The sequence below is a fragment of the Electrona antarctica genome, assembly GCF_951216825.1.
Source record: "Electrona antarctica genome assembly, chromosome: 13".
In the NCBI taxonomy this organism is placed as follows: Eukaryota; Metazoa; Chordata; class Actinopteri; order Myctophiformes; family Myctophidae; genus Electrona; species Electrona antarctica.
The window spans coordinates 32,133,360-32,155,575 of NC_136794.1; the positions used below are offsets into that span (position 1 = coordinate 32,133,360).

Genomic DNA, 22,216 nt, shown 5'->3' on the forward strand with positions numbered 1-22,216 from the left:
TACAGAAAAACAAGCCCAAAGTCACTTATAATAAGCATACATGGCAACAGTGGCGCTCACACGAGAGACAGACACTATAGCGGTTAGCCAATTATTGCTGCTCAGCAGGTCAACGCTTCTAAAGCGAGCTGCTATGAGCCTACCGTAAAAATAAACACAAGACTTAATGGTTCATTTAGTAAGTGAGCTGCGTGTTCACTTCTTTTAATGCACCGTTGTTTAATTCATCCCATTGTTAAGAGCCCAAGTCATGCCTTGACACTGTGCCAAGTCAGCATTTAGCTTCAATCTGTACCGATTAAAAAAAAAACACAGCCCTACCCATAACTCGTTATAGCAACGGACTCACTCAGACCCACCGGGTTTTCAGGTGGGTGGTGATCCACCTGTACTGAAGCCTCAAACACAGCTGCTGTTGTATGATAAAGTGGGAGGGGTTAGGGGAGTGGATGATATTGTGATTTCATTAACGTGGTGTATTTCGATTGGGCCTTTTGACACAAAGGATCAGTTTTCAGGAAGAAAACAAAAATACACAGGGAAGACATATTATTTCATATAATTCTAACCACACCTGGGGGGCGATTAGAGTAATGTTAACTCCAGTCTCCATAGACACATATAAAACCGAAAAAGTACAAAACTCACAGCATTCCATATTTATCATTATCATTTTAAGAATATATCAAGGATTAAACTTTAATCCTTTAATCGTTAAAGAATTCATGTCTCAGCGGGATTTGGAAAAACTTGTCCTTGCATTTATCTTCAGTAGACTAGACTACAGTAACAGTGTCTTTTCAGGTCTCCCTAAAAATGTATCAGACCGTTGCAAAGTTCATCCTGAACCACACTGCTGCTTGAGAAGCGTGGAGCATATCACTCCAGTTCTTAGATCTTTACACTGGCTGTCAAATAATTGATTTCAAAGAATGGTTCAGGGCCAAAATAAATGTCTGATCATCCAGATCTCTGAGGTACACGTGACAAAGCAAAGAGAAAGTAGATTCTCATGCATGATCCTCCAAAAATAATATGCACTATATAGATAATATATAAAATAATACAAAAGAAAAACTACAGAACAGTAGTGGCTAGATGTTCTGAGCTTCAGATCTGACATTTTCCAACAGCAGAAAAAAAACAAGAATCTGTACGAAATTTAGTATAACTAAACGTGGAGAAGCAGTATTCCGTTTTTTTATGCACCACATTCTTAAACAGCTTTTTAAGAGAGCCATCAAGGAATTTTATAGAAAACCTAAGTACCTCATACCATCACAGTACCATACTGGGAAAAACATAATTTAGTTTAGAAAAAGTTAGAGCTTATAAAAGTGCTTATTGTATCTATATACTTTATACACAGACTGGCTTTCCTTCCTAAAGGCAGTGTGGTTCCCAAACTGGGTGTTGGGACCTCAGATGATTAGCTGGTTCATTATTGTGCATTGTCCTGGCAAATAAACAAATTACAGTAACGTAACACATTGTCTTCATGCTCTAAATATATTGTGTAAAGCACTTTGAAGTTTGAACTGCCTTGTTGTTGACATATGCAATACAATAAGTTGGTAGCAAAGCTGGTAATATAATGCTGAAATTAGGTTTTAGTTGTAATAATAACTTTTGAATTTTTTTTAAAAAACACTGTTGAATCCTCAGGATTTTTGCCAAAAAAGACAAGATGGCTCATATAACCGATTAAATTGCCTGAACATCTTAATATTTAAAAACAAAGCTCAGCACCCTCACTGCTTTAATAATGGCTGAAGCGGGAGCAACAAAGAGCTGCAAAGATAATCAGAAAAGACTCAGCCTGCTGTGCTGAAACTCCACAGCTCCGTATGGGATCTCTGAGTCAGGCGTGCACCAGTTAACCCAGTTAATCGTTGATCTAACTTATTCATAAAATAATCCCTGCAAGTCCATTGATATATACGTATAAAAGATGCATCCAGCCATCCACAATATTATTCGATGCATGTAAAAACGTTAAAGAGCTAAGAGGGGAGGGTTTGTGGAAGCAGGTTTGGACCAGCTGAAATGGCTTTTCGTGACCATATCCTGACGTATGTCCTAGAGATGGGGAGGTGAGGTCGGCATTATAAATGACTATCCCTTTTTCGTTAGGGCTGATATGATCAAAATCAAATCAGTTTGCCTTCGAAATATGCAACATATCTATCTCTCCATATGACTGACTTTAAGGGGTTTTAAACAAGAAGAGTGCTCCAGCTCACATAGCGTGCATTTGTCCTCTCAGGCGGGCTCTAAACTCGCTTGCACACTGCAACAAGACAGTAGTGAAAGTTTGTCCATTGCCCATCGCACTTCAAATATTCTCTGAAACATATTTTGGTCTGGCCAAACTGTTTAACTTTAAGAACAGATTGTTTGTAATGCACTTCCATCACACCATCATAGCTGGCATTAAACAGAGAACAGCTCTGTGTGGAAGCAGCTTGTCATCGCCATATTACTGGTTGAAAGTTACATATTTGTTTGAGAAGACATAACTAAGACTGGACATTTAGGGACTTTTTGATGTAAAAATAAACAAAACTTGGCATTCTTTTTGGCATCTATTGGAAACCGTGTCCCCATTATGACCAAAGATACTCAAAGCATGTGTGGAAAGACATTCTTTAATGACTAGATTTATGTGTGGAAAATGGGAATTTAATAGCATGTAATGGTTTCTCTGATGGGATGGCAGTTGGCACTGTGGTCGAGCCATGTGTTGCAGTTTGACAGGAGCAACACGATCAAGCCTTGAAAAGACAGCAGAAAATGGAGGGAGCAGTAAGCATGCTGAAGGTCATATAATAGGAAGGACTGCCTGCGGGGAAGGAAGTGGAAATGTTGAGCTTTTTATACACATGACTTACTAAACATTATAAATATCTCAATACTCAGTTTGGTAAGATTCACCATGACAACAAGTACCCTTTTGTTTGATAGAAGAGAGAGAGAGAGAGAGAGAGAGAGAGAGAGAGTGAGTGAGTGTGTGTATGTGTCACTGTGTGTGTATGTGTCACTGTGTGTGTGTGTGCGTGTGCGTGTGCGTGCGTGCGTGCGTGCGTGCGTGCGTGCGTGTGCTGGTGTATGTGTGCGTGCGTGCATACATGTGCTGGTGTATGTGTGCGTGTTTTATCTTACAAAGCAGTCCGTGTCCTTTGGTCCAAAGCAACCACCTGCACATTCGCGGTGGCAGCAGTCGCTAACATAGGGTCCGAAACAACGGCCGTCACACTGCTCCGCACACACTGTCTTAGTCACTGTGGAGAGAGAGAGATAGAGAGAGAGGGAGGGAGGGAGGGAGGGAGGGTAAAATACGGAGTTGAAGATTGTCAGTCAGAGACAGTGAAAAACAATCTCTGTACCAGTGTCAGTGTCGAAGAAATGCTCACGACAAAGATGGCTCTTATGAAATTATTTGTGACAATCCCCACAGCCAGCATCAATATGTGCATGTAGTAGACTACTGTATATCCGCATAATGTGAAATGGGTGTGTATGCGTGGGAGAGGATACAATATAGTGTGTGCGTGTGCGTGTGCGTATGCGTGCGCGTGCGTGTGTGTGTGTGTGTGTGTGTCTACAGTGGGTTCAGATGAGGCAAGCATCACTGTTACCACCTACAGTACAGTTTCTACTTTACGTTCCATCACGTCGACACCTACACCTGCTGGTTCATCTCTAGTTTGACGTGACAGAATGATTGAGGTCTCCATTTCCTCAGTGCATTGCGACTGTCGCCTCGCTCGCTCAGTCCGTCTGTCGCCCCACTCACTCACAGGCCTACTGTCACCACATCGCGGCCATATGGGCCTGTCACACAACCATACGCCAAACGTACACAAGCCTGCGTCTATTCTTTTTTTAATATTTTTTTTTATCCCACGATTTTGTAACCCATTTTTCACCCATGTGTCAAATATCTAATGTGATCCTGGGCTCTACACACCCTCCGCCAACCTAGTCCCCATATATGGGGGACATGGGGAGAGCAAGTTGCTCCTTTACACCTGATAGGGGGGAGTTTCCCTGGTTGGACGTAGTGCTTGGAAGGAACACGTTATTCCAACCAGTTCCTTTCCCCTCCATCAGGCGCCCCGGCTGGCCAGGGGGAGGCAGTTTAGAGACCAGGATTACTGCATGTTTTTTGTGAGGGTACCTACCCTAGGGGACACGGGGAGAACATGCAAACTCCACACAGAAAGGCCCTTTCGCCAACCCTGCCTCAGGTATGGGCACTGATGACGCAGAGGAGGAAACACGGCGCCAGCACCCACAGCATCCCGAGCGGGAATCGAACCCAGGACATTCTAGCTGTGAGGCGACAGCACTACCGACTGTGCCACCGTGCCCCATGCCTGCGTCTATTCTGAAGACGTTTTGAGAAATGAGAGACTGAAGCAGGCTGAGCTTGATAGGTGTCCAACAAGCATTGTTCACGGCGTCAGCCGATTAATGTCATGCTCTGTTCCGAATGTCACACTGTCGATTGGTCGGGTGAGGACGAGATCCTGTTGACGAGGGAGTTTTAAGATTGAATCAAAATGTGCGAGTTGGGATTGAATGCCGTTAGCCTGCTGTATGTTTACTTAAAGCTGTGGACTTGACCTGTGTATCACTCTGGAACGCCAAATTGTGTTGCTGTGAACCTATAACTGCATGTACAGTATAATAGTAATAATAATATTGTTTTGTATGTGATATCACCGCATCTCATCTCAAGGCCTACTTTTGACTGGTTGGTTATATATATATATATAGGTAGAAAGCATCTTTTGTCAATGGAAAATACACATGGGGTTTGCCTCTATCATGTGTTATGTGTGTGCGTGTGTGTTTATCTTGGCGCCTGGAGGCGAAATGGTGGAGAGCTATCACATATACTGTAGATGGATACCAGTCACCCCATTCACCCCTCTATACATACAACACACACACACACACACACACACACACACACACACACACACACACACACACACACACACACACACACACACACACACACACACACACACACACACACACACACACACACACACACACACACACACACACACACACACACACACACACACACACACCATGTCTCACCTCACCATACAACTAACGTGCCATCAGTGTCATTCCATTAACGGTGCCAGAGCCCAAATGAAATGGCCTACTTTAAAGCGAGCGACACTCTGTCAAATAAATGACCTTGCCAGGAGGGAGGTGTGACGCTGTTGATCAATCTGCCTTTTAAACATTCACTTTAAGGAAAAATAATAGCAAGCATGCAGACCACAGAGAAAAATGGAAAAGGAATCCATCTCATAGAGTATGTCTGGTATACTGTATAGCATTTGTTTTTGTTTTATTCTCAATACTTGCAGCCTATATAGGAGACAAATCCAAAATAAAGGAGGATTAAAAAAAGCGTCTGTAGTGGGATGTATTGCAAATAGACACAGCTTTGCTGTGAGCCAACTGGAAAGCTGCTTGGGATGTGATTTTGGTCCATCATATTGGGCCAGAGACAGATTTGAGGCCTGTCTGTTTACACTGCAATAAACCATTCCTATGCTGCCTTCAAATGTGTCTGCCTGCAGTACCTAGAGTGATTTTAATGCCATTGTGACAAAAACAACAACAAAGACATAAATTGTATCCAGAAACAGACAGATCCGCTTACTAATTCATTTATTTTGTCATAATTAATGTAATTGTTATCCATATAACCACTAGCCACACTGTATTTGCACTTTGTTGTCTCACAATTTTAGTCTGTTCTGTAGTCTTAAAGAGAAGAGAATGCATACGTTCTTTCTTTCTTTCTTTCTTTCTTTCTTTCTTTCTTTCTATCTTTCTTTTAGAGACAGATACTGATGAGCAAGAGGAGTATGCTTCTGGCAGTGCTCAACAGGTACTTTGCTCTCTCGTTCTCCATCGCTGGTGGTGGTGTGGAAAGTCGGCTGCCTCCTGAGCAGCATTTCCTTCACCGCGATTGTTGTCAGTCATCCATGACAGTGGATCTCAAACTTTTCAGGCAGCAACCCCCCAAAAATAAAATTATGTTTGAACTGGGGACCACCAACACTGACAAGGACTTGGAATTGTAGGTGTTGAGGCATTACATTTTGTCTGACTCAGTTCCACAGATACAGTATACATTTTTTCTCTCAATGGTCAAGATTGTAGAACAGCTATTTTCAAAATATTTGCCTCTTTCTTGGATAATATTTGACAGGTGAGTAGGATACTACACTTGTGTGTGGGTTAAAGTGCTCATGTGTCTGGGTTTACAATTTACAATTTACAATTTAGGCATTTAGCAGACGCTCTTAATCCAGAGCGACTTACATTAGGCAAGGCATTAGGAATACATCACATATATAAAATGCATTTATCAAGAAACATGGTTTCCGAGGCGTGTGAGGATATTTTTTGGTCAGACTGATTTAAATACATGCATTTCCTTTTGGGAAATGTACAGTAGATATGTTTGATAGTGACACAATTTAACAACTGAATAAAAATGTTCACCCTGGCATCTCCATTATTAAAATACACAAGACACCATTTTTTCTGGAGTTGCGGGAGTTATGTTACGGCCAACTACATATGGGGGTCCTGGGCATTAAAAGCTTTGAGGACCAGTGCGCTATAGGAGCGACTATGGATGGACAGAAAGGTGGAACAGATGGAAGAGGAGGAGGGAATGAGGGACATGGACATGGAAAACACAGATGGAAGGAGAAAGAATGAGAGACACAAACATATGCAGAGATAAACGTCCTGTCATAATGAATGACAGGACGGTGGTGCAGCATTAGTGACAGCACTTTGATGAATTAGGGATGTGTGCGCGTGCGATGTGCGTGTATGGTTTTGTTTTATTGAGATACTAATGTACTGTACGTACACTCCTGCAAAGAGGTGGGCCAGGTGGCCATGTGAATGATCATCTCAGGCTTAAAGAGTCTCTTTTCAAAAGCCTCTGAATATGGATTTATCTGTGCGTGTGCGTGCGTGCGTGTGCATGTACAGTATACTGTACGTGTGTGTGTGTGTATGTGTATGTGTATGTGTATGTGTATGTGTATGTGTGTGTGTGTGTGTGTGTGTGTGTGTGTGTGTGTGTGTGTGTGTGTTTCACATCTGCATGCACAGACAGATGCCGGCTGTTGGGATTGTCACATGAAGTGATGATAAGTAATTTAATTAAAGCATCTTATTTTTTTCTTCACACTGACGCAGACACACATCATGGCTTGTATAATGTTTGGCTCCTAACCATCAATCACTCAGCCGGACCCCTCATTGAGAACCACTGAATTAAATTTATTTTTGAGCGGTGCCTCCGCAGTTACGCAGTTATGTGTGTCCATATGTATGTGTATTGTGTACGTACGTACGTACGTACGTACGTACGTACATGTCCGAGCAGGGACAGCTGCAACACAGCAGCACAATAAGCACACAATAGGAATGAGCAGTGCAAGGTTTCCTGTTGAAATGGGCTGCTCTGTCAGTGAGGTGAGAATAATGTGATGCACTCTCAGAGTTACCAATGTAATACACTGAGGATGTCACTATGTAGACTAGAGCAAGTCTGTGAGGCCAGGAAATGGAACGGGGTGGAATGAGGATAACATAGAGGAGAGGAGAGGAGAGGAGAGGAGAGGAGAGGAGAGGAGAGGAGAGGAGAGGAGAGGAGAGGAGAGGAGAGGAGAGGAGAGGAGAGGAGAGGAGAGGAGAGTCCCTACAGTTCTAGACACATGATATGAAACTAGATACTTCGTCTGGGATTTGGGGATATCGTAATATTGTGACATGGCATAAGTTGTCCTTATGCTGTTTTTAATTATTTAAGCCCTACAGTAGTTTATACTTTCTGAAGAAAAATATAGATACAAACAATTATATATGAGAGAGAGAGAGAGAGAGAGAGAGAGAGAGAGAGAGAGAGAGAGATCCTCTGTGCAGTGCTCTTCTTACGCCTTTCTGGCATGGCAATTGGATGCTGCATTCATGATTTGAGGCATTTTGTTCCAAAAAGATGTTTTGCCATTGTGAAAACAAAAGGATGGGATTTCTTCCTCAGCCTATGTGGGAATGTACCTGAGGCAAAAGCCTTCACCAGAGTAGTAGTCGCAGACATCAGGAAACTCACCAGAACAGTTCCTCAGTCCAGCCCCCTTTCCCAGCACATTTCAGAGTTCCTGAAGAACATCGAGCCATGAGTCACTGACCTGGGTCCAACATTTCCTCTCCAACTGCTTGGAAAACCTGACCATACAGTACCATCCAGATGGAACCAGGCTAGGGTGCTGGCAAATAAGACCCCAGATGAACCAAATAACTACCGCACTATTCCTCCTGTCACACCTTTACTGCTTGAGGGGGTTATTCTATCAAGAATAAGTGGTCCAGGCACCTTGGCTGGCAATCCAGTCTGGCAGTGTGCCGCGGGTTCGACTCCCGATCCCGACGGCCTTTACTGCATGTCTTCCCCCCATCTCTCTCCCCATTTCCTGTCAGCCTAGTGTCTGTCCCTCCATAAAAAATATAAAAATAAATGGCGAAAGCCACAAAAAAAACATTTGAAGAATAAACAACACCATTGAAGAGATCCTTCCCCACACTCTAGCTGGCTTCCGTAAAGGTCGATCAACAACAGATCGAGTGACCCGGCTGCGTACGACACAGTTTGGCATACCATAAGCCCTCCACACCCTGGATGGATCCTTGACTGCTGGAAGAACCAATGGTCCAATTACACATCCACATTGCCTCCTGGGTGCGACTTGCCACGGAATGCCTGGGTCAACCTCAACAGACTTCGCTCTGGAGTAGCTAAGACCAAACTCTACCTGCACATGATTGGAGTGTCTGCCACTGATCTCTGTGAACACTGTTGAACACATCATCGATGAATGCTAAATCTTACCACATGGAATCAGCGGCCTAATTGAACTGGACGATGATACCACTTCTTGGCTGCTGTCCAAATTGCCTGTGTGGCCCTACACAAACGAACAAACGGTGGGAATGTGCGTGCAAAATGTGTTCATGATTTGAGGCATTTTGTTGAAAACTGACCAATCCTGCAAACTTTGGAAGCAAATCTTAGCCAATCAGGATGGAATATTATGGAAAATTGGGCAGATCCGTGTTGATCACATGACTATAGAGATACTGTGTACCAATTTACGTGATGTTATGGATAAAATCTGTATAGGAATATACACAATATTGTTTTGCAAAAATTGGCCTCATGTTGGTGCTATAACAGGGCGTTGCGAAAAATGTCAAGGTTCGGCGTTGGCCTTCAGGGAGTGTGTGTGTACAGTTTTGTAGTGTCCGGGACAACGGTACCTTTCTGCCTTCCGGAGACAACAATACAATATTATCTTCAAAATATCGATAGTTTGCAAAATATATTAGATTTTTTCCATATCGCACAGCCCCAGATGAGGGTGGTATTGACACAGAGAAAGAGAGAGAGAGAGAGAGAGAGAGAGAGAGAGAGAGAGAGAGAGAGAGAGAGAGCAAAGCAAGGGCTGTTTACACATTTCTGTATTCCCTTTCAATTCCATTTTCATTATTTGTTGTTCCACTTTTGCTTTGGAAATGTAAACGTACGTTTGCTCATGCCAATACAGCCACTTTGAATTGAATTTAAGTGAGGGACACAGGGAGAGCTGAATGTAATGAAGAAGAGACAAAGTGAGAAACAGAGGGAGAGAGAGTTAAATGGATGGGGACAGGAATAGAGACAAACACACAGGGAGGAATACAGTTTATATCGTTGCTTCCGGGCATTCTAACTTTTTTGTATTTTGTGTGTGTGTGTGTGTGTGTGTGTGTGTGTGTGTGCCTGGATGGTAACCGCAAGGTTGCTAGTTCGAACCTGGGCTCCCCCAGAGTTAGTGTCGAAGTGTCCTTGAGCAAGACACTGAATCCCTAATTGCTCCTGATGTGCTGCTTGGTGCCTTGCATGGTTTCCGCCGCCATCGGTGTATGAATGTGTGGGTGAATGGGTGAATTGATGCACAATCTATGTAAAGCGCCTTGGATAAAGGCGCTATATAAATGCACCGTTTACTATTTGCGGGCATGCGTGCGTGCATGTGTGCGTGCGTGCGTGCGTGCGTACTCACATGTCTGACACTGGCCCTCCTTAGGACCCCAGCAGCGTCCATTGCATGATCGGTGGCACTTCTGACCTGCACAAAACAAGACATGTCCTCTGTTTGTTACTATGACCGTACACAAGGCTTGGCGATCCTTGTTATTGTGATTTGTGGCCATTAACAATCAGTGATACAGGATTATCATCTCTTACTTAACCCTTTATTACAGTTTGATTTATCGCAATTTATTGCAATATTGTCTGGGCAAGTACATATCCATCTAATTTACACAAATTATTAATAATTCAAAAGAAATTTGTAAGAATAGCTACCTCTTCTCACTATTTGGCTCCATCTGCTCCTCTGTTTAAAGATCTAAATGTATTGTCTATCTATGACATTAACATAGTACAGTCCTGTTCTTTCATCTATAAATGCACTTACCTTCCAAATATGCTTCCTACACCTTTCAAAGAATATTTTCTCTCATGTTCATGATTATAATACTAGACAATCTGACAATATTCATCCTCCCTTCAGTCGTACCACTCTTAGCCACTTCTCCATTAAAGTCAGAGGTTCTTTACTCTGGAATTCACACATACTTATTGCCAACTCCTCATCTTCACTCTGTAACTTTAAACATAGATTGAGGGCCAGCCTCTTGAAGCAACCATATCCACTTGATTCTAACATAATGTCGCTTTATTGTGCATACACACACAGACAAGTGTATTTGTTGTTGTGTTTGTTATTTTCCATACATATTTGATTACTTTGTCTACTTACTATTTGTATATTATCTTTGGTGAGAACCACATATAAGCCATCCATGGGTTTATTTTCTCACCTGCACATATTTCTCTTCTATTGATGTTACCTTTTTTGTACTGTTTTCTATTGTGCAAATAAAACTAAACTAAACTAAACTACATAAGGTATCATACAAACGTCTCTTCTCGCTTTAGTCAGAAAGCAATTCCTCTCTCTCTCGGCCTGCCAATGTTTTTTTCCTATAGGCTAGCCAGCTTTCAGCTTTTCATAATTTTTCATTGGCTCTTTGTTTAATTCGAAGAACATTCTGGCACCTTCAAACAATGATTTAGACAACGTGGCTACCCCTGCGCCACCCCACTATAGAGGGTATGCGCGTGCATAAAGTGAGTGCCAAATCGAGTGTCAAAGTGAGTTTAACATTATTTAATATCGTTTAATGCAATCAGATAGGACTTTTCTGTTTGGATGTAGGGGCTGTACAGAAATAATCTCTAAAAGAGAAAACACCATGCAGCACTCACGGAACTCTTGTTTTAAGGCACTTTTACATTTACATTTAAATGGTTGGCATGGTACACTGCAGAGCAGCAACAACCTATGCGTTCGGCCCCTCAGGCCTTTAACAGCGTTGAATCGCTGTCAAGGCCATAAAGTACAGTTTTTTGCCACTTAGGCGTTACCGCATTACTTCCGGGTATGATGATGATGATGTTACGCGCATACCCTCGATCTATAGGGCTAGTCCAAGGCAAGTATGCATGGCAGCCCTCTGCTAACGATAAGTTAATCTTTCTAATATGCTAATGTGATGCGACGGAGCACTGCCTCGCTGACAAGTGGCCAAGTGTGAGCAGCGGAAACACAATCAACACGCAATCACCCCCTTGACCCAGTTCTGTCACCGTGCTCATACCGTAACAATGCATGCACCATGGCTCACCCTGTGGTTATATCGCCCGCTCTAATCAAGCAGAAGACATGTTGTAGGGGGAACAACTATGGTGATCAGGGGATTTAAAAAGAAAAACATGGCAAATATGTTGTTGTGGGGGGGGGGGGGGGGGGGGGGGATTTAGTTGGTGAGGGTTAAGATGCTTGGCCGACTGCTCTTCTGACCCCTCTTAAGCTCATTCTCTCAACACTCTCCATACATTCTTCTGATTCAGTCTCCTTTGGATCACATATGGCCCCCTTCATTCTCCATAGTTGAAATCATGTGTTAGCACTACTCTTCAGACTGTATGTGTCTTCTTACTCACAGGTGAACAAAGGCTCTGAATATATCACATGGGTCATTTGAAATGCCCTAGTCCGTGACACAGCATAATATAATGCACTGAACCCCCTGATAGTTTGGCAAACAATAACGTCCATCAACCGTGACATCTATGAGGACCGCTGTCCTATATAAGCCCCAGTGCTGTCCTTAACACCTTCTCTCCTTAGGATATTACATTAACAGAGATCTACCGCTGGCTCGGAAAGCAATGTCCTTGGCCCGTGTCCTGGAGTTACCTCTCAAACAGCTCCCCCAGCACGTGACTCAGACACAGCAGTTCTGGAGGTATTGATATTCTTGACGGATGCTAGTCTAGCACCCCATCACCCGCTCCTCCCCGACCATTTCACCCCCACTCATTGACACCCCACCCCACACCCCACCCCCTTCCCCGCTTGATGTGTGTCGATTGCCCAACTCCCACGGCAAGTCCTCCACCCTTGCTGCCACAAGATCAAGATCACCAAACTTGTAATCCAGAGGCTAAGAACTTCATCCTTTTTGGGGAGAAGCCAGGCACTGTTTTCATTTGATACATATATATTTTTTTTTTTTCATTGTTATCATGGTGGTGGTTGATTTGTTCTCTCACTGCCCTTTATCAACCCCCCCCCCCCCCCCCATGCACCTTGTGCTTCTAATCACTACCACAAAACAACAGAGCAATTCCAAAATCTGAGCAACGATCGATTTAGATGCCCCAACCTGCTCTTAACTCCCTCGTTCTCCAACATCTGCCACTAATGCAAGAACGCGCGCGCGCGCACACACACACACACACACACACACACACACACACACACAGACACAGACACAGACACAGACACACACACACACACACACACACACGCACGCACGCACGCACGCACGCACGCACGCACGCACGCACGCACGCACGCACGCACGCACGCACGCGCGCACAACGTACTATTGACATCTTAACCTTAACTATGTCCGGGGGAGGTGAGGCATTTTAAAGAAGCTGTTAAAAGATTATATGGCACGGATGAGTGCGAGATGTGGACGATTCTTTACTCAAGGTCGGACCGGAGTTTAAGAAGTTGAGATAGCGGGACCTTGGCCGCTAAATTAAGATTCTTTGGCCAGACTTTTCAGCACTCTCTGAGCTCTAGTTGGTGGGGTGGGGGTAAAACTAAAGTGGAGCCAAGATAGCTTGAACTTGGCAGCAGACAACTACCCGTCCCTGACATTTACATGATGATCCGGTATCATGCCGCCGTTTGCATAGGGTAAAAAAAAACGCCCATTGCGGCTAACTGGAGCATTTTCAAAAGGGCTTCAATCCGGGCTAACGGAGTGAGACGGGCAAACGACGGGACAGACGAGAGGGAGAGAAGCGAAGGGGAAGGAGAAAGACGAGAGGCACGCAGGCAGAAAGAGGAGACAACAAAATAGGGAACGACAAAGGCAAAAATGGGAGAAGAGGAAAGTGATGAATTACAGAGGGGTAGTAGAGGGGCCATGAGAGAGATGAAGTGAGGGAGGGAGGGCTGATGGAGTGGCGTGTGTCAGGGAGCGGTGTCAGCCTTGACTATAATAGCTCTCATCTGGAGTGGGTGATGGACAGAGGACGACCCTTCTGCACTCATCCAGGCTCCCACTACACAATTACCAGCCAGTCAATTAAACCCTCCAAAAGAGCCAGTGCGCCGCCGGTACCCAACACGCACCCACACGACAATACTCTGCGAGGGCTGTATTCACAAATCCATGTCTCTACATAATAACTGGGCTGTTATTTTTAATACTGCACGTTTTACAATATAATTTTAGAGACAGTACAAAAGATACAGAATACAGACAGACAAAAAGGGAGCATCTTTTGTCCTAAAATAACCTATAATTATTAATTCATGTTGACACACACAGCTACAGACACAAGCACACACATATAGTATTCATATAATAGTTCAATTGAAGAAAGGTTAATCTATATATATATATATATATATAATACTATATCATTTCAGTGATCTCTCTATATATGGGCTTAATTGCGACAGCAGGTCACATTTACTATGATATGATCCCTAATTTACCATCATCCCTTATGATGTCATAGTGATGTCACGAGACCTGGGCACAATATATGGGGATTTTACAATCATCCCTGATGATGTCATAGTGATGTCACAAGACCTGGGCTTGTGCCCAGGATAGTGAGTGAATTGTGAGTTAAAGCTTGAGTGACGATTGTGAGTGACGGTGATTGTGAGTGACATGACGTGACATGACAAACAACGCAAGGTTTCATAGTTAACTTTCATAGTTAATTTTCATAGTTAACACCCAACACAATGACCAGTGTTGGGTGTAACAGCGTTTTAAATAACACCATTATATAACGAGAATACTTATTGTGTAACAGAGTAATGAGTTAGTTTGCAATTTAGAGTAATCCTAGTTACCTTTTCCAAAAACAACTGCGATACTTAGTTACATTTAAGACCTAAATATATTTCTTTCTGTTGCCACAAAAGAAAAAGAATCCATCTGACACATTTTGTGCTGCATGTGTCCTGAATGAATGAGCTCTCTCTCTCTGTCGGTGAATGAAAGGCTGCTAGCATGCACCGCCGTGTCGCAGTGTTACACGGGAATCAGTGCTTTGCAGTCTGTGGTGATTGCGTAATGATTTTAAATAATGTACCGGATTCAATAGGTCACCACTTTTGGTGTGACACAGCAGACAGACACAGCTCTTGTTTACATGCCGTTGTCAACACGTGTGCTGACAACGACAAAGATTGGGAGAAGACGGATAGTTTATCCTTTAGTAAGACTGTGGAAGTATTCAAAACTACTTTTGGATTTATTGGGGAAAGGAGGAGATCAACGTCAATGCAGCAGCTCCACAACACTGGTAGGTTGCTTTTTTTTTCTTATAACATAACAGGAGTATTTTTAAACAATAAAGTAATCCAGTAACTATACTTTAGAAAGTAACGATGCCCAACACTGATTAAGACATCAATAATGTGAGACTTTACTTCTATTATTTGGAACTGTGAACTGAAATAAGCCTAATAGCCAAAACCAGTACTGTCGACAGGCTAACAAACTGCCCTGTGTCAGTAGCTTCTGAACTGCTAGCCTCCAGAGCCTGCTATGAATTTGCCTCCATGTTTACTGACAATATTCGGAAAAAATGACAATCAAGTAAAAGTGCCTCCATATTGGGTAGAAGATTATGGGCTCCATTTTTGTCTCATCTTTCTAAAGCCACTATTTGGGGATTTAGGAATACCACTAAAGTTGGTATTTTGGTTACCTGTCTAAATCCCTTAAACACCTCCGTTACCCGTTATATTATGCATAGGTGTGGTTTGGGCGTTACAATAATTAAATGTAACCAATCACCAGTCCACGTGCTATAGCCTTTAATAGATCCCTTATCCGTTGCCCGTTAGTGCTATATTGCTTCATAGCCTTACGTTCTATAGCCCATGGAAGAGTGTTGCGTTCTCCACCCGCACAGAGCCAAGAACACTTGTCTTTTCATTGAGTCACAACTCGCTCAAATCTTGCTCATTTTTAAAAATTCAAAGTACTATGTAAACTACGAAATTCAGGCTTTCATTTGGTATATAGATCGAGCGTCTCTACGAAACGGTATCAAGCGGAAAGGAAAGGTCGGTCAATTGGATTAAACGCCATTTGCTGCGGGATGATGAAATGGGATGATGAAACTGAACGAACAAATGCATGCGTGGAATCGCGCATAGTCTTTGACTATACAATTATAAACACAATGGACACAAGGAAGGCACTCACTTCTGCTGATTATAGGAAAATTACAAAGAGAATAAGGAGAGATGACGCATGCCTTACTCCAAGGACATCTCCATGCAGGCGTGCAGCCCGCGTCACTCTACCAAACTAATTTGACACGGCTTACGGGTATAAATTACGGGTGGTTTTAAACTCCACTGTCGCTTTCCCAAATGTGTGTGACCAAAATAGCAATTTAGGGGAAAACGTGCCAACACGCCCATTTCCACACCTCTAGGCGCAAATACCGGTCTCGGCAAAAAAGATAGCGGGTGACGCTGGACGAAAATACCATTAAGAGACAGAGAAAGCTCCTATATTCATAATTTTTGGGCAGCGGCTGAATTGCGGGCCGCGCTGCGAGTAAAGTCGGAGACAAAATTGGAGCCCTATGTGTTTTTCCACTTAAAACTAATTCAAATACCACATTAAACCATCTATTTTATCCAATCAAACATGAACATTTGGAGGACATCTCCTCCTGCTGCCTTGATATTCTGCCAAAAAGCTTTTTTTTCTAAATTGTTTCAAATAGCACGGCCTCAGATCTTCTACAAATTGTCAACACATTATCCCTTGTTTGTTCCTGGCCCTGACAACAGACATCAAGTCACTCTTAAAAAAAGCAAAATCTAGACATCTCACTAATTAAAAACTATAGGCGCATATCACCTCCTGTCTTTATGTAAATATGGTAAATAAGATGACTTTCAACAACTGAACAAACTTCTTGGCACTAAACAACCGGTTTGATATCTTACAGTCAGGATTTTGACCACACAACAGCACTGAGCCTGTTCTTGTTGAAGTCTTCAATGACATCCACTTAAACACAGACAGTGGCAGAATGAATTACTGGATCTCATCTTAACACAATGTGCAGACTGTTAGGCGGAAGCATTTGAAGATTGTCTGATCCAACTGGTAATATAATAATATATATTTATTTATGATACAAAATATTGCGCACACACACAATCACACATATAAACACAGAGGGGGGACTGCCCATAATTCCGACATCCCATTACTCCGACTATGTGGTTTTGCGAGCAGTTAGGGTTAGTAATGGGGCGAGTCGGACGAATGCGCTGTCGGAACAATGACATGACACACACACACGCACGCACGCACGCACGCACGCACGCACGTGGGGAAAGAGGGGAAAAAATCCAAAAGAAGCATTGCCAGCTTTGCCGCCCTCTCATAATTCCACTGATTTAAGCTATATATAAATTAGATTCCATTTAAAGTTCAATCATCGTCTCATCTCACATTCACAAGCCATGTTGTGGTGGTCTCTCTGGGTTATACTTACATGTAACACTGCTGTTGGTAGGAACCACCAGGGGGTTGTAGCGTGGGCTTCTGACAATATCCTGCCAGTGGATGGTGTCTGCGTGACACAGGAACTTGTTTCGGTCCACATACACACCTCCAGTCAGGATCTCTTTGGGGAGAGGGGGAGGGGGAGGCAGAGAGACAGAGAGAACATTACAGGTAAGCAATATAACAAAGCTAAATAATCCATATTCTCTCAAAATTGTTTTGATCCGTTTGTATCGTCTTCCCAAATATTTGAATGACCTCTCTGACTCAGTTATGCAAATGCACGACAACACAACAGTAAACACAACAGTAACACATGGGTGGGGGGACCTGCTCAGGCAGACGGCTGCTGTTGTTGTTGCTGCTGCAGAAGCACTTGTTTTCATATCGCTGTTATTATAACCTCCTCCTAATCTTCTGCTGTTGTTTCTGTGCTGCTCCTCAATCCCTCCTCCTCCTCCTCCTCCTCCTCCTCCCCCTCCTCTGTCAGTCAGCCCATGTCATACGCAGACAGAAACAAAATGACCCCCTCACCCAACCACCCCCTACCCTAACAAGTTTTTAATTTCAGATTTCAGCATGCACACACAAATGGGGGCGATGATAAAAGGAGTGTTGTGGCAGAGAAATGTTGGTAGAGATGGGAGGAAGAGACGGTGAGAGAGAGAGAGAGTCGAGAGAAACGGAGTGCATGAGAAACGAACGACAGACAGACAGACAGACAGACAGACAGACAGACAGACAGACAGACAGACAGACAGACAGACAGACAGACGTGAGAAGGGGCATAGAGATGGAAAGAAAGAAAAAAAGAAAGAAAGAAAGAAAGAAAGAAAGAAAGAAAGAAAGAAAGAAAGAAAGAAAGAAAGAAAACAATAACGGGTTACTTTTGCATTCTTTTCTCTGCCCGCCAACAGATTACTGACACGGAACAGAAACAGATGAGACACAGCGTCACGAACCAGACCCCCCACCACCACCTCACACAAATACATTACAGTATGATATTGTCGCTGTTGTCAGGCAGAAACCTATTATCACCTTATTCTAACAACACTTTTTTCCGTAAATCAACACCCTACTTGATCATACTAGCGTGACACAAAAAGTCCTATAGATCCTCAAGCTCAAAACGCAAAGTGAGCTGGTCGAATCCTGAAAAGTAACAGTTTTGGATATACATGTATGAGGTTTCTACCCAACAGAGAGATATATAGTCCCACAAAGATGTGATTAAATGATACTTGTTAGACTCAGTGTGTGCGCTCACACGTGTGTGTGTGTGTGTGTGTGTGTGTGTGTGTGTGTGTGTGTGTGTGTGTGTGTGTGTGTGTGTGTGTGTGTGTGTGTGTGTGTGTGTTTTGCCTGCGTGCGACGTGCGTATACGTACGTGCCTGCCTGCCTGCCTGCCTGCCTGCGTGCGTGCGTGCGTGCGTGCGTGCGACGCATCCCATGCTCTCTCTCATTCTATCTCTCATTGTCTCCGGTGAGAGGCAGAGATGCGTTTAGTCTTTATGGAAATGAATGTTGCGGCTCACGACAGGGAGCAATGTCATTCGGTTTCGGAGTGAGAGGGAATGTGGCTCACAGCAAAAAAAAACTCATTTGTTGTACTCTGAGAGGGTATAGAAACAGATCCCAGAGTTAAGTTGACACCGAGGATATTCCTGCAAAGGTAAGCGATGCAGGACAAACATGATCGCCAACACCACGCATCAGGGCCGGTATAAAGACCATTTGGTGCACACGACACAAAATGCTAGTGTGGCTTTCGACACAAGACGTGGCAAAGTAGAATAGTGACTACGGTTGGGATCCTTTAGGATTTAAAAGATTCTCTCTCATAAAATCGAATTTGAAATAACTCAGTAAGCCAGCAAGGCTTAGAAAAAATACAGACGTCAATATACCCTCAGCAGGCAGTGTGAAGAGCTGTTGGTAGTCGAAACTCCTTAACTGAGGAATGCTTTTGAACACGTACAGTATTGTGGAGAGATTATTAAATCATCTAAATCATGTTATTTGCCCGGCATCAACAGATGACTTCAAAGGATGTTGGTTTCACTCTTGAGTATTTTGTGGAGGCAGAGCCGTTTCAAATTGTAGGCCAACTCTTGACTTTCCATCTGCATGCATTTTGTGTATTGTTTCCCCTCTTTTTAATAAAACTCTAGTTAACGTGGGATTGACAGCTTGATTTTCCCCTGACACAATGATACAAATACAAATCAATACGCGTGGTCACATGCATTGGATACGTGTGTCCATAAATCTATGTGGAAGTCTGCATGGTGCTATCCAATTATCCCTTATCAGTGTCTCTGTAATGTCTAATATCCATTTGAATAGCATAATATTATGTGCATTTTCCTGACCTGTTTCCTTTTTATAACCACTTGAACTCTAGCATCCCCACTTTGGGCATCTGCGATGCGTTGAGAACTTGTAGATCTGCTATTTACGGTGAATAGATTTAGTGTGGAGGGAAACATTTATGTTATGTGTGATATACGTGAAATGTGCCGATTGTGTTTGTGTATTGCTCTCTTTCCCACGCACACACGCACGCTATAGCCTGCCGTCCAGCACCTCCACACTCTCACACACGCACGCATGCACGCACGCACCCACGCACGCATGCACTCACGCGCGCACACACACACACACACACACACACACAGACAGACACACAGACAGACGCACGCACGCATGCCATGTCATGTCATGTCATGAGCACTAAAGTAAAGGCTCTGCCATTGTATCACATCACATGATGAATACGTGCACATACGTCACACACGTACACAAAGCCCAACAAAACAAACACAAACACATAAAGTAAGCTCACTCATAATAACATAACCGTAAGTCTAAGGTGCCAGATAAGATAAGAAAAAGTGGGAGTTTTAATTGGCTCCTTCTGCAATACTGGCAGTTTGCCCAGAGTGGTTGGGTACGTATTTCCCAAGGCTGCTGTCACAGAGACATGAATAATTCACAGCCATATATTACATAATACATCTCTGCAACATGCTAACACTGCGCGGGTCAGGCCTTCATTAACAGTAAATGCTTCATTAGCATAGTTGCTAGCTGCACCTTTGGCAGCTGAGCTAGCTAGTGGGACCAACGGTTAAAGCTCTAGCTGTTGATTGTTTTGGTGGGCAGAGAGAGAAAACGGCGTCTTAATTAGCCCATTCACACGCCTAGCTAGCGCTTTCGAGCCATCCCCTGTGTATACGTACATGCACATGAAGGAAGGAAGGCACGCACGCACGCAAGCACACACTCGCGCACGCATGCACATGTGCGCTCGCTCACACACACACACACACACACACACACACACACACACACACACACACACACACACACACACACACACACACACACACACACACACACACACACACACACACACACACACACACACACACACACACACACACACACACACACACACACACACACACACTCCCGCTCATCCCTGGGAGCCACTCCAAATGTTTCTAAACGGGAGCGTGGCTCAAACCACACCGCGCATCGGCCCCGCAAACCGTTGGAGGAAAAATAATAAGAAATTTAAGAAGGCAGAACAAATGTATGCAGCCAATTATTTCAAGGGTACCTTGTTTTTCTTTCTTTTTTTCCCTTTTTAATTGCAGTGTGGGGATGAATTTGATTAGGTCGGGGAGGCAAATATCTATTCAGTGTTGTAAAAAATAAATGAAACTGTATTAATGAGTTTGTGAGCATGAATTAATGTGTGTACTTGTTGTGTTGTCTAAAAGAACAGGTTGAATGCCCGGAGGTGCTCGGATATTGTTAGACGCAACCAATAAGAAGAGTTCCTGTCCATGTGCCTAAAATCCTCTTCAGTCATGTGTCACATAATTGTCCCCTTAAGAAACATCCCTAAAGGAGATTACCAGTACCTCTTTTCTTTGCCCTCATTATAGGCTACTATTCCATCATGAATATGCATACATTCGATCTAGTGGTTCAGCACTTAATCAATGTAATCATGGATTATGCAAACAATAATCAATTAATGAATACAAATCGATTCAAGCTCACACACTTGAAGCGATGTATAGCTCACTCACAGCGCGCTGTGAAGCGACACACCGTGAGCTTGGCGATCAGCTATTTTCAAAATGTTTTGCATGACACCATTGCATGACACCATACAATGACAGCAATAATAATCCAATGATCCAAGACGGATTACACAATCAACCAATCAATCGTTAAAATAGACATGCTCTGAAAATGCACGCAGCCCACGCAGGCACCCATACTGTATGACCACGTCCACGTGGCACGGCAGCGCACAAGTCAGATGGCTGGGCTGCCAACACAGATTTGCAAGCGAGGTCGAGAAAGAGCCACAGAGTTACGACAACACTTCATGGGGCCAATCCAATCCTTCTACATAGACTTCTATTGGCGAATAGGGACACCGGAAGTTTACAGAATGCATTGGAGTCTATGGGCTTGCGCGAGTACAGTACATGAACCACGTGACCAGGCTGTTTTCTGCGCCCTCAATGTCGCAACTCTGAGAACCACTGCCGTCCAGCGTGTTTTTAACTCTTAGGATTTAGAGCAGTGGTTTAAAACAGTGGTAATCAAAAATAGCAGATGTACAAGCTCACAACGTATCACTTAATTTGTGCCGCGCTGCAAGCTTGTAGCCTACATGTGCTATTTTTGAACATTTTAACACAATTCTTCTCTTCAGGGAACCTCTGATTTAGAAGGCATTTTGTAGAATCAGCCTCAGGTCTTAATGGGTTAACCAAACACATAAACATGAGATTTTTGGGGGAGAGACTGGCTTTAACTTCCATTGGACTTACTTCCCTGACCTGCTTATCAGTCTGACAGTCAGACGCAC

The 22,216-nt window shown here is 43.4% G+C and overlaps 1 protein-coding gene across 3 annotated transcripts in view; it reads right to left on the reverse strand.

Moving 5' to 3' along the window:
- The window catches only part of erbb4b (erb-b2 receptor tyrosine kinase 4b), a 451,213-nt gene that overhangs the window by 132,993 nt on the left and 296,004 nt on the right, over nt 1-22,216 (reverse strand). For all 3 annotated transcript variants that reach the window (XM_079518830.1, XM_079518829.1, XM_079518831.1), the window contains exons 4-6: nt 17,306-17,437; nt 10,167-10,232; nt 3,163-3,281 (exon numbers count right to left, since the gene is read on the reverse strand). In XM_079518830.1, coding sequence (XP_079374956.1) covers nt 3,163-3,281; nt 10,167-10,232; nt 17,306-17,437 — 317 coding nt within the window. The remainder of the gene's footprint in view (nt 1-3,162; nt 3,282-10,166; nt 10,233-17,305; nt 17,438-22,216) is intronic.